The following is a 19,142-nucleotide window of genomic DNA, read 5'->3' as shown; positions in this document are numbered from 1 at the left end:
GGACCGTGATTAATAGATGAAGGAGATTACACGAGAAATTAATATATCACTATGTTGATTTGGCTATAATTCTTAATAATGTAGGGAAGCAATAAAAAGCAAATGATGCTTGGGTATAAAGCAAAAGGTCTGATTTTTCTTACCGTTTAAAATACACTAATAAGACCCCTATTAAAATTGTGCTTCAGTCACCATACCACAAAACTAAAATTACAGTCAGAATTCAGGGAACAGCAACAAAAATGATAACAGGCTGATAAAAAATAATGATATAAACAGGTAAAAGGAAATAACATTTTTCAGTCTAGAACACGGGGGATTGAGAGAGTTGCACTCTAAATAAATAAAATTGATTACTTCAGACTCAGAAGCATAGTAGGGAAACAGAGAAAAACTTGATAGAAAATAGTATATGATTCTTTACACAAAGTCCTACAGTAGCTATCACAAGTATTCACCCAATTGGACTTGTTCACATTTTATTGCTTTGCAATATGGAATTATAATGTATATAATTGGCATTTTTTGCCACTGAATGACACAAAACACTCCATAATATCAAAGTGAATAAAAATTCCACAGATCTTCCAAAATTAATTGTAAATATAAGGCAGAAAATAACTGACTGCATAAGTATTCACCCCCCTTGAGTCAATATTTGTTAGAGGCAACTTTGGAAGACAAGAGTCTTCATGGATAAGTCTCTACAACCTTTGCACATCTGGACACTGTAATTATTTTTCCTATTCCTCTTTTCAAAACTGCTTAAGCGCCCTCAAGTCGGATGGGGACTGATGGTGAACAGCAATTTTCAACTGCTGCCAAAGAGTCTCATTTGAACTGAGGTCTGGGCTTTGACACAGTCTCTCCAGAACATTGACATTTTTTGGCCTCATGTTTTGGGTCGTTGTCCTGTAGGAAGGTGAATCTTCTTCCAAGTTCCAGGTCTCTTGCAGGCTACAGTAGTTTTCCTCTAGGATTTCTCTGTACTTTGCTACATCCATTTTTCCTTTTATCTTCACAAGTCTTCCAAGGCCATGATGCAGCAAAGCACCTTCATAGCATGATTAAGCCACCAGCATGCTTCGCAGCAGGGATGGTGTGCTGTTTTGCCAAACACAGTGCTTAGAGTTGAGACCAAAAAGGCTAATTTTGGTCTCATCCAACCATAGAATATTCTTTCATTTGGTCTCAGAGTCTCCCACATGCCTTCTGACAAACTGTAGTCCAAAATTAATTTGAGGTTTTTCAATAGGCTTTCATTTTGCCACCCACCCATGATGCCCAGATTTGTAAAGCACCTGGGCAATGGCTGTCCTATACAGTTTCTCCCATCTCAGCCATGGAAGTCTGTAATTACTTTATAGTTGTCATAGGCCTCTTGGTAGCCTCCCTGACTAGTGCCCTTCTCATCCAGATACTCCATTTATTAGGGCACCCTGTTCTGCAATAATAGACTTTGCTGTGCTTTGGGGGGGGGGGGGGGGGGGGCATTTTAATGCCTTGTAAATTTTCATATACCAATCCCGGATTTGCTTTCAATGTGTCTTTGACTTCATGATGTAGTTTTTGTTGGCAGCTGTATTAATCAACTGTGGGCTCCCCGCAGAGACAGGTGTGTTTGACCTGAACTCATGTAAAACACCTTAATTGCACCTGGGAGGACAACATTAAACTAATTACTGTATGTGGCCTCCAAACACAACAGAGCCTATTTAGGTGTGTAATAGCAAGGGAACCGAATATTTACACACTCACACATGTATTTTCTGTTTTACATTTATAATTAATTTAGGAGGATTTGGTGAATTTTAACTTTGACATTTCAGAATGTTTTTTTTTGTGTGTGTCGATCAATGGTAACAAATCCCAATTAAACACATTATGATTCCATTTTGTAACAATACAATGTGAAAAAATACAAGGGGGGTGGATACTTTTGATTGCCACTGTATGTCTGGAATAGATTTTTCAGCAAGGTGGTTGGGGTCCTTCACAAAATGAATAAATGGAAATTTTAGCTTCACTTTAATACTAAGCTGTGAACTATGGGTGTCTTCTCATTTACTACATATTGTTTATGTAAATCCCTTGATTCCCGAAATTCTTCCAAGTAAAATGTTAACATTCTTGAGCTCTATACATGGACGCAATACCTAATGACACTTTTTTCTAATTCTTACTGATCTTTATCTTCATTCCTACATAGAAAAGAATTCTGGAACTATTCACTAGTAATTTAGTACTAAATCTTTGCTTCATGCATTAAAAATAAAGTAAATAAAATTCCTTAAAACCAAAAATCAAAAAATAAAAATGATAGCTAAATGAAAGCTAAACTTTAAATATTGTTCTATTCACCACCCCTCTCTGAATGTATATAGTTGTAATATAGTTGTTTATAAAATGATGCCATATAAAATTGAATCTTTCTCTTAAGACTTTTGAAGGAAAAAACATTGTTTATGGAAACTGTTCCTATGATATTTTTAGGAGGGATTGTACTTTAAAAATTTACAAAGGTAGGGGAAAAACTCCACTCCAAGGTCTTAAATTATTCAAATATCCTGTAAAGATCAGACAGAAGTGACTGCTTTCATATGGCATGGACTGGTCACAACCAAAAGACCTACTACATTAATTTGGCTGAAATGCTTAAAATAAGATTTTATTTTTCAAGTGTTGTAAATGCAACTCAAAACAATGTGTACCAACAGAACTTACTACAACAGAATACAGACACTATAGTAGAAAATGAAATAGAATACGAATATACATATTTATCATTCATAGTGATAAAAACAAGCATGCTAGTAAAATAATGATAACAGATTCATTAAAATAAGAACATAAGGCCTCAGTCTTGTTTTAAAAGAGACTAGAACGGAATGCTTTCTTCTTCCCTTTCAAAGTTTGCTCTAACAATGTACAGAAGGCCAGTTTCAGCATACCTCAGTGGACGTGTATGCTGACATGTAGTTAAAACTTCAGTTAAGTAAGATAATAAGTGAAACAAAAAAACATTGTTTATTTTCAGTCCAGACCTAATTGCTACAAATTGTTAGTTCTGCAATGGAGACTGGTTTTGATGCCATATTTAAAGTATAAACTTACCAATATAGTAGCTAAAGAACATTCTTATACTGGTCTTGAATATTCAACCAGCTATATAAATAGTGTCAAGAGTTTTACTAGCTACAATTTAAATAGGCCTTTTATTAAGTCACTTATGAAATGGCAAAGGTCTCTGAGAAGTTATTTTGCAGAATTAATGTTGTTAAGCTTAACATTAATTTCATACAAAGGGTGTATCAGTATAAGAACACAGCCTAGCATAAAAAAATGTTATGCATAAACCAGTAGAATGTTTTGCAATTTACTGGATCAGGGAAGTGGGAAGATTTTACACTATTCTGCTAAAATCAAGAAAGAATTAAACCATTCAACAGGAGCAATCTTAAGAAAATCATCTTGTTAAAGCAACATTATGATAGACCTGGGGTTGCACTAGTTAGATATTTTACTCAGCCCTATTCTGTAATGCCACCATGTGGTGATATATTAAAACAACCATGAAAGGAAATCAGTCAGAAAAACTAAAGAATGGTAACAAATGAGAGGACTCCATTCATCTAACTCTTTTGGTTTTTAACAGATAATTGATTCAAGGATCTCAACCCTACAGAGTACTGCCTGCTTATAAAACACACAGTGAAATCCAGAAAAGTAACTTCTAAACATAAAATATCAGAGAAGGACTCAAAACAAAACTATAAAAATACATTAAAAAACAGTTTAAAAACAATCTCTGTTTCCTATTCATATAAAACAAGGAATGGCATACCTGGAAACTGTCTATTTAAAGCAAAAGATTATTCAAATCATGTTTGGTATTCACTACATGCTGGTCTCCAATTAAAATAAACAATGTAGCATTCTTTTGAAACTAATTCAGGTTTTTTGAGCTAGTAATAATGAAAATGTTTAAAGATGGACTTTTTAGAAAAATAAGCTACAGAATGTCACACTTCAGACAAACTTCAAACTTACCTCTGGTTTAGCTAATTATTAGCAATTCAAGAGCATGTATTGCCCTCTGTTCCCACCTGCTGGTGAAAAACTGCACTACAACCCAAAAGTAAACTTTGGGGACAACTTTTAAAAAGTTAAAAGTGGTCATGTGGTCATCAAATATATATCTTTATATTTGAAGTTCTAACAAATTAGGAAATATACAACCAAGCTGTATAAGATCAGTTTAAACAAAATAAAAAGAAATATTAAAATCCCATTCTAAACCCCAATCAAAGAATTGCAACAGCAGGATTTCTACTTAGTTTCCTTGTACCTACCTGTATCTTTTAGGATTAAGTTCAGACAAAGGCAGCTTTATGAAAAATATGCAAAAACATAAGCTCATATGCAGACTCACTACTAACCTGTTTGATTGGTATGGCTCTTCCACTGCCTATGTTGTCAGTTTTACAGTCGATGCTCTTTGCTTGTTCACTGGCTTTCCGAGACTGCAAGAAAACGAAACAGTTTCAGTTGGGTGACAGGACTGGACCACTGCAGGCACAGCAAGGGAGGGGAGGTGGGGAGGGGAAGGAAAATACAAAAAAACAGAGCAAAGAAAAATAAGCTATACGATAACCAAAAACAAGCAAAGCAAGAAACAAACAAGAACAATACACCAACGTGCAATATCAAAATCGATTACAAAAAACAAACACTTAACATCATCCCCACTGAGCTCAGAAGTATCATGAGTCATGACTCAAGTCAGAATTTGTTCTGATTTCACCCACAAAATAAGAACGACAGAATCCAGTTCAATCTCAGATCCCCTAATCATGTGTTCAAAGTGTTCACTGTTGCACAGATAATTAAAATATACATTGCTCTATACCGATGTTTGGAGTACAAGGGAGGAAAAACAAACATGTTATTAAAGGAAAAAGGGAGAAATTAATAGGTTATTTAAGCACAAAGTAACACTGCCCTTTGGCACAGAACATGGACGATTCCTCAAATTTTCAACCATGCACATTCCTGGGAAAATAAAAGGTTAGTCAAAAGTCAAGCATGGCCAGCAGATCACAACTTTGTCCAGTTAAAAAAAATAGACAATTCATCCATGAATCATTGCTGAGCTCAGCAACAGCATGGTGGCATCTTCTTCACTGTGGAGAGAACTTTTCACAGTGCAATGTACACAGCAGTTGACATTTTTGTTGCTATGAGAAGATGGTTAGTTATTCATCAATAGAGTGATTAGGTTTTAGATGTCCCATGGATTTTCTGTGCCAGTCCTGGAAAGTATCAACAAAGAAAAATAAAAAAGCACATTTAGTTATTTTTTCCCCCAACACATTCATACTCTACATAGAAGACAGTGATGGACTCACTCATAACATGGTGAATAATGCTCAGCCGCAAATGAACAAGGTAGAGACAAGTTAAAGTAAACTCACTCTGTTATATATTTTTAAACATTTTATTTATTTTTTCTTTTTTATACAGACACCATACAAATAATATCACAATTTCACTTCCAAATATTCAACAAATAAGTCAAACATAGCAGTTCCTCACAAAATATAGAAGGACAATATAGCCGTTTTATATATATTATTTTAATATATACTGTATATAATATATTTTCTATAGAATACCATTGTAAATAAAATACAATACAAGATGTACATTAGTCTATGAATTGGCAATCAGTTAAAAGTGCTTTTGTAACAGTTTATAATCTTCATACCAAAACAAAACACAAAAAAACAAAAAAAGAAATTAAATAAATCAATGAATAAATAACTACATTCGTACATTTCAGTGCAATCCATGACAACTTGAAACACTTCATTTTTCATTTATTACACTTTATTCCTATCACATAAGAATAAATTATAAATTATGAAGGCCTTCATAAAATCTATCCCTAGGGTTATTACAACCACATAAACCAACATTGTTTACTCCCTTTTACCAAACCACTGATCTTCAGATATGTGCTTGAAAAACAAAAAAAAACGAAACAAAACAAATCAAGAAAGAAAACAGTGTTGCTTTTAGTCCGTAAGTCCTTTTTTTTGGGCAAAAGGCAGTGTTATGTATGTAAATGGCAGTCTTGTAGGGGGGTAGAAAACGTCCAGGGAGACATTGAAAACAAAGTGTGAAGAAAATACAAGGAATTTGTATTGCAGCAGTGTTGCGTTCCTAGAGTCTGATGGTCCCACTGTGCAGAATTAAGGATTTACCTTGCGCATGAACCAGCTGATCCCAAATTTACTCAACTTCCTATCGAATGGATAGTGGCTTTTTTTTTCTTTTCCCACTGTGCAACTGGCAGGGAAATGCGGTGCATTACCCCTCGCTGCACAGGGTACACAGCCAGAGAGCTCACTCCCCTTACGCACACTCTGCTCCCAGAACTCAATCACTCAGGCTGGGGCAGCCCATGACAATGTGGGAGAACTGTTAGAGGGTGCGAGGTGCAGGGTTTTTTTTATGTTTTGTGGTGTTTTTTTTTTCGCCACCAAGTTCTTCTAATTTGGAAGGAGTTGGAAAGCCCTTTTTGTTGACGAAAGGTTGGAAACAGAAGCACATATCTGCAAATATTGAAAGAATAAAAGATTTGGCAAGTTAAACCAATTATTTTTACTTTCTCAGTGGACATTAACAATAATGAAAAAAAAATCTGTCAACGATGGAAACATCAAGACAGACACGGGCAAAAATGGAGTTACCATGGATGAGTGGGAGACAAAATAAATGGTTTGGTGACAAGAGAAGCTCACCAAGACAAGAAACGCATAAAAGCAACTACAAAGCCTTGCAAAGAAATCCATTTTGTGCCGCTATATACATATACACAGTTTATAATACATATAAAAGGTATAGCTCTGAAGACATAGATAAAAATACAAAACTGCCTTTAAATTATCTTCTCACTCTCATAGTATTGGATTAGCTCACCATTTACATGGTTGTAAAAAAAAGGTGATCAGAATGGAAGCTCTAGGACAGGAATTTAAAATTTGCTGCCATCTAGTGACTTTTTGTTACTACAGCCATTGGCAAACAAAACAGATGCACATGATGCTGGTAAATGATGAAGCAGGTGAAGAGTCGGCGAATGAACAATGCTTGAAGATGCAGCATCCCCCTTCCTGAGATAACCTTTGACATATGCATTTAAAAAGGAAACCAGCATCCTAAAAACTACTTGTTTCACACTCCCTAAATTGAATTGCATTTGTTTAAGGACTGACTGGGCAGCTTTTCTCTCAACTTTTAAAGTTGTAGAAACCTAAAACTGGTGCCCAAGGAAGTCTTAAACCTAAACTAAAGTGACATCTGACAATGTTCACAAACCTTTAGTTCATAATTAAATCACATTATTTTTAAAAAAGGCCAGCTTAAGTGATGGGGGTATGTATCTGTTTTGCCTTGTTAAATTACAGAACAGAACATAATTAAAGTCTTTTTCAGTTGCTGACCTTTCAATTATACACACGTATATAAACAGAAAACTTTCTCCAGTATAGGACCATGATGATGCTGTATCTGCTAATATATTTGTGCATTTATTTATTATATGTAGGTAGTAAAGCTGTTGTCACATGAATTTTGTGCTCCTGCAATGCACGATAATTAATAATGCTTCCAAATCTGAACTGTAGCAATGCCTATACCCTAACAAGAATGTCCCATCCAGATTTTTGGTCCTTTTTCATCAATTCCATATCCTACACTGAAGGAGACTTTTATGGAATCTTTCAGATCCAAAGTTTATCCATTGACTGCACACTTTTACAAATTAATTGCAAACGGAAAGCAAAGTTGGAAAATATTACTGAAATTACCAATTACTTTTAAATGTGCTTCTTACAGCAATATTGCCCTTTTGGATTGAAAAGTAGATTTTAGGAATATTAACTATAGATATAGTTTATGCTTATAATAAAATTAAAAAACTCCCTTTATTCTTGCTGAACAAGGTGATCAAGAATTCAAGAGAGATTTTTTTTTATAGTCGCTTTCCAAATGGGCCTTCAGTTTAACAGGGTTCATTATAAAGTATATGTAAAATTGATGGAGATTAAGGCCTTAAGAGATGCTTTGATATCAGATTAAATGTCTTAAAAGACGGTCACTTTACATATTGGTGCTGTCCTGCTCCGTTACTTTCAGTAGTCCAGACCGAAGGTTTGAACCGTCTTGATAAACTGAGTGAAACACCCAATTTTAGATGAATTTCCAAAGACCAATAAAAAGCTTTAGAAAAAGGAATACAGCACCTTAGTTATTAGACTGTAATTAGAGGAGAGCAACAAATGCAAGGGGAAAAAAACATCACAAACTTGAAAAAATGTCACTTTTTAAAACATTATCAAGAGGCTCTTAGTAACAAAAAGGGGCTGTTTGGATAGGGGTGGGGGATGAGTATTAAGAATAAGTCTCTTTCGTTTTTTTCTTCCAAGCCAGGCATAGAAACCGTTCGTCACTGCTTGTGCAGTTGTCCAAAACGGGAAGCATTGAGTTTAAAAAAAACAAACAAACAAACATTTTTGCTTTTAAAAAGTAGGAAAGGTCCTACTGCAAGTGCTTTGCAAACCAAAATAAATAAATAAAAAAACGGCAATGGCCTCTTGCTTTTTAATTCACTTCATTTACACGGGTTTCCTTCAAGAGAAGGAAAGCTGGCCGTCAATGGGGGTGGGGGTGGGGCTGGGGGGCTGCTGCTGCTCTTGTGCCTGTGTAACGAACCCCTGCTGGCAGTTCCTCAGAAGGTCATGAGCTGAAATTCCCGCTCCGCCTGCCACTCTGGCACCCACACTGGGAAAGTGGCATGCTTCGGCACCTCCATCACGCGAAGAAGCAGCGTTTCATTTCTCTGGTTGACAGGGTTAGTCACTACCTATTAGGGGGAGGGAAAAACAGGGGAACTAGCACAGATCCTTCTCTGCTACCCTCCCCAACTGCTGTGCAACAGGGGAGTGCATGCACCAGCTGTGACTGCTACAGCTGCAGCTGCTTCTGGGCTTGCATGTGGGGCAGCAGTGCCGCCGGGAGAACAGGGGAGGTGGTGGTGGTGGTGGTAGTGGTCAGGGCATTGCGGAGGGCAAGTCCAGCCCCTTCGCTCCCCAGCGGGGAGCCACTGTGAAGCAAAGTGAGGATCTGCTAAAAAGAGGGAGCAGATTTCGCAGGGCCAAGGAAAGGGGAGAGGGGCGGGGAGAGGTTTGTGAACAGGGAATAAAATCCCAGAGTTAAGGTTCAACTCTAAATAGAAGAAAGGGAAGTTTCACCAGCAGCACATTACTATTCAGTAATGGGATTTCTTCACGTTGGACATTATTAATCAAGGCATTTACAAAGGTTTCAAAATAACTCAGGCCCTTGTACCCATAAATAAAGTGATTACAGTCAAAGATATTCTGTAAGAGTGAGGGTCAGCTCAAGGTAGGGTGTTTAGGGCCTTGGTTACATTGAACTCTCTCTCAAGCTCTTCTGAGGAGGAGCTGGGGGGAATCTACGTAAAACCCCAGCTGTATCTAGTAATGAGAGTGAGTGGTCCCTTGCATCAGCTGGCGCATACTTACTGTGAAGATGTTGGAGCGCCGCTTGGACTGCTTGCGGATGGGGGTGGGTGTGTTGGAGGCAGCGATGGTCTCAATCCTTAACTCCCGTTGGCTGATGCTGGGTGTTGAGGGAACGGACGAAGAGTAGTCACTGAATGCACCCCCGCCATTGGATGCCTGCAAGAGGTTGAAAAAAAGATAAAGGAAACATAACAGAAGAACCGTCAACACACAGAAAAGTAGGATGACAACATTGACAGTACAGTATATGGGACAATGTGCTAAGAACAGTAAAGGACTGTATTTCAGCCTCAATGGATTAATTCTGTACTTGCACCTATCCAGAGGCTGTGAGATGCTGAAAACTCTGCACCTTAATTTTGAAATTCTTGCACATCTCATTGTTACTCTATCAGGTCTCACTGTTGGGCGAAATGTTGTATATCTGTATTGTATCTCTTAATTGCATAAGCTCACCAAACCAAACTCCATGCAACTAATTATGGCAAGTATTGAACTTGAACTTGTTAGAGAATGTCAGCCAAAATTATTAAAACATAAGGGCTGATGACTTATGGGGAAAAAAAAATCATAGTAGCTCTATTTACAAATTATCACCAAAAGAACTGAATTATTCATATCTACATTTAGCCACTTATGGTGTAACCAGTTTAGTTTTAGGTTGCAATGTTTTAAGTATATCTTTAATGACACGTTTCATTGAAAAAGTATTTAGATTAACCTCGCCCTTGAGGGCCATTAGCTTCACAGGCTGTAAACAAGTGATGACAGAGACCTATAAAATCTGCAAAATTGAAGACACCATTTTCCCCCATTTCCAATCAATTTATTACAGCACTGTTCAAGTGTAAGAGTGTGGATAATTTCTAACACCAGTTCAAAGTGATGAACCCTGGTTTCAATAAAAAGACACAATGATTTGGGACTCCATCAAACTGCAGCAATGTATTGTAAAACTGTTCTCTCCTTTTTGCCACGCTCTGTTAAATTCATGTAGTTAACAGGAATATCTCTGAGCCAAGCACAACACAGATTCCTATTCTATTAAAACAGTTATATAGTCGGTTATTTGAATACGTAAAACTCCCTGGCAATACATGACAATTCAGACTGACATTCACATTTTACAAATGCAACAAAATGCCAGTGTTTTCTGTAACAGCTACAGTGCCCCAGCACCATGTGTCGATGTAGCTCAATCCATCTGTTGTGAAAAAGTTAATTACTATTCCAGATGAACAAATGAATTCACCAAGCTATTCACACCAATGCTTTCAAAAGAGAAAAGAACAAAAAAAACATTCAAATAACGTCTAATGCTTAGTTCAAAATCAAATCAAATAATTTAAGGTATAAAAGGCATATTACATCTCTTTATAAGTCTTATGATACACTTTTGCATTTTAAAGAAATTGTAAAATACTTCTTATGTTAAGGAATGATAAATATTTTACATAGACAAAAGGTATAAACCCACAATGTTCTTTTTGTTCAAAGACCACATCTGCAGAAGGTCCTCTGTTTTCAGGCACCCAGAGAATAGATGCCCGTGTATAGATTGGGTTTTAAACTATTTGCCATTCTGCTATCTCAGCAGCTCCAGGTTTTGCTAGGCAAGTCGAGAGATTCAACTGACCCACAGTAATTATATATCCAGGGTTGCCATAGAAACCTGAAGTAAAGATTTGTGTTTCATGTTGCAGTACTGATACTCAAATGTGTAATCCACTTCTGTCTGGAAGGCCTCATCTCTAGGTTATGTACATAACATACAACAAGTATGAATACTATTATTTTATTCTTCAGACAGTGGTTAAACATCACTTCACAAACTATGTATTTCTTCATATAGATTAATACTAATATATTTGCAGTTTTATTAGATCAGAAAGTACCACAGTTGACACAGTACCAAAAAAGCTTAAATTACAGTCTTCCTCAAGCAATTTGTGTATAAACACAGGTGGCCTGTTAACTGTTGTATAATGACAAATACCTCCATTATCTGTCCATATTACTGACTGAAGAGAGAGTCTCTATACTTCATCAGCCAGATTGTCTGAGCAGATGATACATGAATAAAGCTATTCACATAACTGAATTATATAGTACATGGGCTCATTAGAAACCAGCTCATATTCTTGGAGAGAAGAGAAGCAAGCACCTAGGCCAAAGTTAGCTTCAGAGACATGTGATGAAGCTTTCACAAAATGGAAAGAGACCTGACAATTTCAACCTCAGTTATTCCAAAAAAACACAAATCTTCTTAGTTTTTATAGTATTTTTTCTAGGATATTAAATGGATATAAAGTAACTTATGGTTACAGATGTTCTTTCGGTTTATTCTATAATATATAGTACTGCCAACTTCTTTATTTTTAGGAATTAGGATCAATAACATTATTCAAGATTGGAACTGCCAAATGTTTGTATTTACTTTAAAATCTTTTTTTCCCCACTTTATTTGCAAGCACATAATAAGGAATGTGTGCAGACAACCCAGAGCACATCTCAGATCTGTTTAAATTTGTTCTAAATAACTGTTACTAAAGAATAAAGATATAACAAATTGTTTACATGGAACTGGGAGTTATCTTGGCTATTAAATCAAATCATTATTCTCATGATCTGGGTGGATCATCATTAATTATTCCTCTGCCAAAACTAGCTAACACTAATCATTCTAGAATGTTCTCCATCCACCTAGACTAGGTAACTATTTAACATTATGTTCCTTCCACCTTAGTTTCATCCTTTATTTCTCCAATGCTAATTTTCAACTGTCCTTCAAAAAAACTGAAAAGTCACAAGTGGCAAGTTTGGTACACTTTGAAAAGTTTTATGTTTCCCTCACTCGCCTGCTGATGGCTGATATTCACAGAGCAATGTTTTCCAAGAGGAATTTTATTTGGGCCATGTTATGAAGATGAAAAAAAAAATCAAAGGCCTTATTCAGAAAAGTGGAGGCAGTTCTAATTCTCCTGAAGCCTCACCTGGTTGATGTGCACTGAGGGAATGGAGGCTGAAGGTACAGAGGAGTGACTGGGAGAGTTGGGCAGAGACTTGCAGGGCCCAATAGACAGCTGCTGTTTTTTCCTCAAAGCTACTACCTTCTGGGCAACTGGAGGGAGAGAAGAACAACACAAAGAAGAGACATTCTTAAAAAGTCATAACAAGTGCCTGTTCCAGAGCCTCTATCATTAATTTCCTCCCATTCTATATCAGGGTTTCTCAGAATAATATAACATTTTCTGTAGAATTCTAAAATTATGAATTCTTCAAGTGTTTTCAAATTACACAGGCCCACTAGATAATTCACTTAAGATTCAAGATTCTCAATATTTTGCTGATGACGATAAACTAGATATGACTGCAGAAGTAATGGTTTCTTCTTCAACAGTAACATCTGACAAAAACATGAACAGATGCCTTTGCGAATGTAATTGTTCCAACTCAAATATAGTTTAGGTATTCATGTTTTTAAATACGAAAAGGTCACACCTTTCAGTCAAAGTTTGAAGTTCAAAGTGAAAAGGCAACATTTTCCTATTAAACACTCAAGCCATGATGTAAAGACTGCTGGATCCTAATAAAGATCTACAGAATAACTTATTTAAACATAGGCCACAAACAGACTAGCTACCTTGTAAAATCTACATTGGCAATTATGTTTTGGGAATTCTTCCCTGGTCCAACAACACAACTGGCTCACATCACAAAATCCGTTACATAAGGATAAGGAAAACAGTAGACGTATACTTCAGTTCATGGACCAAACATTATAAAAAGGAAATAATATGGGATTTTGTATTCCATGTATAAGGGTAAAGATAAAAGGCATAGTGCATTTTTAAAATTGGATTCAGGAAACAAACCTCCCTTATTCACATTTTTATTAACAAATCGGTTCAAACCTACACTTCAAAAACATTCATACTACCTGGAAGCAGCAACCGTCTTAAAACCTGAAAGAAAGAACAGGAATGTCCTGCCAGAAGATGTTTACAACGCTGTGCTCTCACCGTCCTGGAAAACACGTTCCACATTGAGCCCGTATGTGGCACAGGTCTCGTAGTACGTGCATCTCTTCAGATCATTGGACAGTTTCCTGGCACGGGAATCGTCAATTACCCGAGGGTTTGCTGCACTGATTGCATCTAGAATTAAATGAACAGCAGTGAACAAAATACAAAAGGAGCATTCATTTTTATGAAATAAGGAGACCAAATGGTTGAAGCTCACACACACAATTATGAATCGTAAAGCTGTAGTTCAATCGCTTCAATCTCCTTCTGATTACTATTAATTCTTTTAGCTGACATTTATTATCCTTACAAAACACAGGAACAAAAAACTGATGCAACTGGCTTGGCGGCTAAAGTATCAGCAACTGCCTAATTTAAGAATTAAATAACCCTTATCATAGTTCAACATTGCTCCCCCTAATTTGAAATGGTAAATTTCCTAGATACAACTAGCAACTGCCCCATCTGAAGCCATTACTGAAGCCATTTACTGAAATTCATTATTGGCCTGGGTTTACTGTACTTGTACCTGGCCTTTGACAAAAATAATATACTGAGAAAATTTGCCCAGATGACAAAAGTATCAAACATAAAACGTACACATAAATACTTTAAATCTACAATACCCTTTCATGAGCAGTAAATATCAATGCTGAACAAACCAAGTGTGAGTCTTCAAATCATCTCTCTGCCTCTAAGGTTCCTCACCTTGAGTGCCCACCAGTACCATGGGTACCTCAGCTGTGTTGCGGTAACTGGAGAGCCGCAGGAAGTAATTGTACACTGTCTGAAAACTAATCTCATCTTCCAAGCTGAAGACAAAGACCACAGCATCTACCCAGGCTGCAAACTGTGTAGAGGGGAAGAAGAGAGATCAACATACATCACACCTTGCAGACTGCCATGCTGGAAAAGTGACAAAGAAATGATTCAAAACTTTATGAGAGAGATACACTGAAAAATGTGTTTTCTAAAATCATGCAGCAGATGGCAGTAAAGGTCCATTTTCTGGCAGTAAAATGTTACTCCAATTCAGTTTATATTTTACAAAATTATTAAATAGTGAATTTTACGTGATATGTTTTTTTTAAAAAGGCATAAGTTAATATTCCAATTTATTTAATTGTGACTTAGACCTGTAACTTTTTGTAATGTTCAACATTACATTTGTTTAATACAAAAGGAAAACGCATTTCATTGAGGACTAGTCAGATGACACCTTTCAATCCCAGCATGCCTTTCATACCTAGTCTTTTCTGACTTGTTGTACCCTACCTGAAGTTTTTGAACGTATACCATAATTTTTCACATCTTTGATTACATTAATCACATTCTTTAAAGATCCCCATTTCAGTTATTTTTTTCCCAGTATTTTCTATAAAAATTGGATTCAAATGTGTTCCCCTTTTTGCAGTATCATTCTCTTATAGAAGTGATTTTTATGGACTACATTGACTCTGACTGCTCATTTCTCCAAGGAAACCTCTGAGACAAAAAACAAACACATTACAGCAAGGGCATGTGGGATATTAAAGCTGAAACTATCAAAAAGATATCAAATTAGTAGAAAATATACTTTTAAATAAGTCCTTAAATGTTAAAAAAAAATCAAAGGACAATGTTTTAAGACAAATTTTAGTAAATGGATATTATGAATCCAGACATGCAATCTTTAAGAACAGCATGTACAAAACTGCTTTTTCATCAGGGACAAGTAATGGATGCCGTGAAACAAACTGGTAACAGTTAACCTTGCTTCTGAGTGAGATTGGATTACTGGAGCAGTGTGCCTCAAGTAAGTGCTTTGACATCAGTACTCATTATTTAAAAAGAACAGTTACCTGATGATGCACAAATTGATCAAAACATGTCTGCACTCTTGATGTTGTGTTAAATAAAATAAAGGATTTTCTAAAAGCTTAGCTGAAATATTTTAAGAGAACAGGCTATGATACATTGTTTTTGAAATAATGTTGTGAAACTAATACAGAAGGCACTTTTTTGAGACAAAATTAAGACATACTGCAAATTCTTTGCCAAAACTATCACTTTCAATGCTGAAAGAAATAATGTATATCAGAACTATATCAGTTCAATAATTAGACACAATTTGAATATGACTTTAAAAAACTGTATGTAAACTCGGTGACCAAAATATCATGAACTCCAACCAAATTAATACATTTTCAGTCACAAGAAACAAAGGGCTGGTTTGAGAAGCATGAAATTCTCCCATTACATTCCCTGACCAGATTTCCACCTTAAAATCAAGTGGAACATGAAGGTTAACTCACAAATCACTATACTTTTCTCAGTCTTAGTAAGCAAGTCTACTAGAAGAATTAAGTGGAAAACAGGACTACAAATATATCGAAATCTTGTGCTGTTTTACTGGCCCCATTCTTGTTCAAGAATAGCTTGAATAACACAATTGTTGTCTTTCTACGTTTGCCTTTAACATGGCCAATGAGACACAGTAGCCCATTTTCTTTTACATTTTAAGAAAAGCTGCAAAATACATAACAGCTGTCCAGATTTTGTCTGTTGAAATGTCTCATTGGTCAATATGGAAGAGTGTCTAGTGTGACACTAAAGGCAACAATGTCAGAAAAACCTATCTTCCTGTACTTATGAGAGATACTTCTGGTTTTTCTAAACTGTTCCTCTGGGATTGGTTTATACTGTAGGAGTCTTTCAGCTTATTACACTAGGTTACTATATGCGTATGGTACTTTACTGTCTCAAAGATTTGCTTTGTCTCTAAAGAAACCTATAGCATTAGGAGTTTTATTAGTGTCAAGAAATGCAGTCAAGTGCTCATGGGTTCAGATGGTCAAGCTAAATCAACCAGAAAATTAACTAATGCTGCTGTCTGCCCCCACTCATTAAATCTATAGTGTTAGAATCTTAATTTCAGTAATGCATAACTTCTTCCAGAATTTAAGCAATAGAAAATCTACTTTCTACATTAGAAACATTTTATACTTTAATAAGTGTTATAAATTTATACTTCGATATTTTCATTTCACATGGATTTTGACTATCAGTTTTCTCTTAATGTGCATTCAAACTTATATTCCACAGTTTATCAAACTATTCTAAACAAGTTTCCTGATTAATTAAAAAAAGAGTAATACAATCAATATTACTGTATGTTTTGTAAAACATTTTGCCATTACTTAGGAACTTGAAAATTGCATAATTTAAGAACTTAATATTAAGCTCCTTGTATTTTCATATCTTGATAATCCCTCTGCATTTTGGATCCTCCAAACAGAATATGTGCTAAATCTATTTAAATTTGAGTTGGAAGCAAACAATTTGCATTTACACTGTGGTGATCCCAGGAAACTGCTGTAAGCCTGCATCAACATCAAAACATGCCTTGCAATTTAATGCACTGAAGAACAGTATACATGTCTTTATTTTAAGTCTGGATGCTAAGCCAAGCCTCCTCCTAATCCAAACCACTAACAGGATGCTAAGCCAAGCTTTATTTTAGTCCAAACCACAAATAAGTACATCTATCGTTTTTGGCACTGAAAAGCACAGATACAAATTAATTTCATAGTATGTCATATGAAGATAATAGAATGAACTAAAATCACAGTCAGAGACCAGGCTAACATAAGTCTTTCTTATGTAACATTACAGGAACAATCTCCCTTATTGCTTCCCTCCTTGGTCCACTTGCAGATGAAAAGTCCTTGCTAATTACATGACTATTAACAAAGCCAGTGATGCACAGTGCTTAACAATATAAGCCCTATGTGCAAGAACAAGGGATTAACAATCATTTAAAAAATAAACAGACCACAGGGAAATTAATTTATGGGGCGGCATGGTGGATCTATGGCTAAGGATCTGCGCCTGTGACTGGAAAGTTGCCAGGTCGTATCCCGTGGCCAGCAGAGGAATCCTACTCTGTTGAGCCCCTGAGCAAGGCCCTTAACCCCAACTGCTCCAGGGGCGCCATATAAATGACTGACCCTGCGCTCTGACCCCAGGCTTCTCTCCCTGTCTGTGTGTCTCATGGAGAGCAAGCTGGGGTATGCGAAAAGATGAATGCCTAATACAAGAAATTGTATATGGCCAATAAACTGATCATATCTTATTTGAGAAATACACATTGTGATGATGTGGTTATTACAGTACCTTCCCACTTCATCAACAAACATTCAAACATTTTAACACCCAGCCTGCATGTATATGGTTTTCTTACACATTCCCACTAGACAAGTGGTAAGGTGGCAAAATAAGTCTAAATTTAGTTTAAATTCTGCTGGAGGTGCTACATGTTTTATTTAACATCTGTCTACTATATGCTCTTTTCTTTCTGCTGCCTCCAGAAAGATTTTATGCCAGGAAAAGCTACATTGAGTGCTGTTGTAAATATTTTAAAGTCCTACTACTTTTAGGACATGCACTTCATATACATTTTTCTCTATCCTATTTTAGTGCTGTTTATTACATTGCTTGTTTTTTCCCCAACTGTGTGGGACCTCACTGTTTTTCTTTTTGTAAATAAGAGCTGCGCCCCTCCAATTTTTTTTTCTGTCTGGACGATAGAGTTCCAATCTACCCATCGGGTCACATGACCAGTTCCCAAAATGCATGCCAAACTAATCAGGATTGTTTCTTACCATTGTGTCACAATACCACCTATGACCAAATTTAGTACCTGACAAATTAATAATTGTAGTAACTCTTAGCAAATTCTAAATGTCAGTTGAATTGTTTGTTGTACAACTTGATACAAAGCATATTTTCAAGCTCTGTGTTCTTACAACCTACAGTAACAAGTAATGAACTTTTCATTTAAGGATATACTGTATAGTAATATTAAGATTTTATCTAAAATGTTCTGATATTCGAGTAATTTTTCATCATCAAACATGAAACAGAATAATCAGTTTGTTTTCACTCCCAACACTTATAGTATATCAAGATATTTACTATCTGTATGTTTAAAGTTTACAGCACTTACAGTAATTCAGACATGCAGTTCTGATTCTGATAATGTCTATGTCTTCCATACAAAAAAAGGGAACTTTTAGCAAAAACTGGAATAAGGGTTATTGTAACTAGCTATTTCCAGAGCTTTGAAGTTTGAGCTTCTGAGCTGAAAAGTGTCCGAGATGAACCAGAAGACGGAAATCCGTCACAAAAGTAAGAAGCATAAAAAGAGAAAGGTTCACAGGGGTCTTACCTGCAGCTCAGGGGGTCCACCCTCATCTCGGATGAGAAGCAGATAGCTTTGCCCATCCACAACTATCTCTTTTTTGAACCTTCCACCTGTATAAGGAAATCACAGTTAGCTCATGGTTGACAGACAGAACTAAATTTAAACAGTATTTTTTTTAAAGAGTTCTTGTAGATATTTCTGCCCACAGAACATATACAAAAAGAAAGAAAACATACAAACCAATGAAAATAAGCATATATTACAAGGCAGTTTTTTGTCACCTACTCTTTTTTCATTACATACAAATTATTCTGATGGTGA

The 19,142-nt window shown here is 36.0% G+C and overlaps 1 protein-coding gene across 2 annotated transcripts in view; it reads right to left on the bottom strand.

Moving 5' to 3' along the window:
* agap3 (ArfGAP with GTPase domain, ankyrin repeat and PH domain 3) overlaps window positions 1–19,142 on the bottom strand; it is a 264,585-nt gene that overhangs the window by 81,435 nt on the left and 164,008 nt on the right. For both annotated transcript variants that reach the window (XM_088918672.1, XM_088918671.1), the window contains exons 4-9: window positions 18,846–18,931; window positions 14,345–14,486; window positions 13,634–13,768; window positions 12,605–12,732; window positions 9,612–9,767; window positions 4,440–4,523 (exon numbers count right to left, since the gene is read on the bottom strand). In XM_088918672.1, the coding sequence (XP_088774798.1) occupies window positions 4,440–4,523; window positions 9,612–9,767; window positions 12,605–12,732; window positions 13,634–13,768; window positions 14,345–14,486; window positions 18,846–18,931 (731 nt within the window). The remainder of the gene's footprint in view (window positions 1–4,439; window positions 4,524–9,611; window positions 9,768–12,604; window positions 12,733–13,633; window positions 13,769–14,344; window positions 14,487–18,845; window positions 18,932–19,142) is intronic.

This window comes from Atractosteus spatula, chromosome 6, assembly GCF_055471065.1.
Source record: "Atractosteus spatula isolate fAtrSpa1 chromosome 6, fAtrSpa1.hap1, whole genome shotgun sequence".
NCBI classification, from domain to species: Eukaryota; Metazoa; Chordata; class Actinopteri; order Semionotiformes; family Lepisosteidae; genus Atractosteus; species Atractosteus spatula.
The sequence above is the reverse complement of the archived record's forward strand: the minus strand, read 5'-3'. Positions and strand labels throughout refer to the sequence as shown.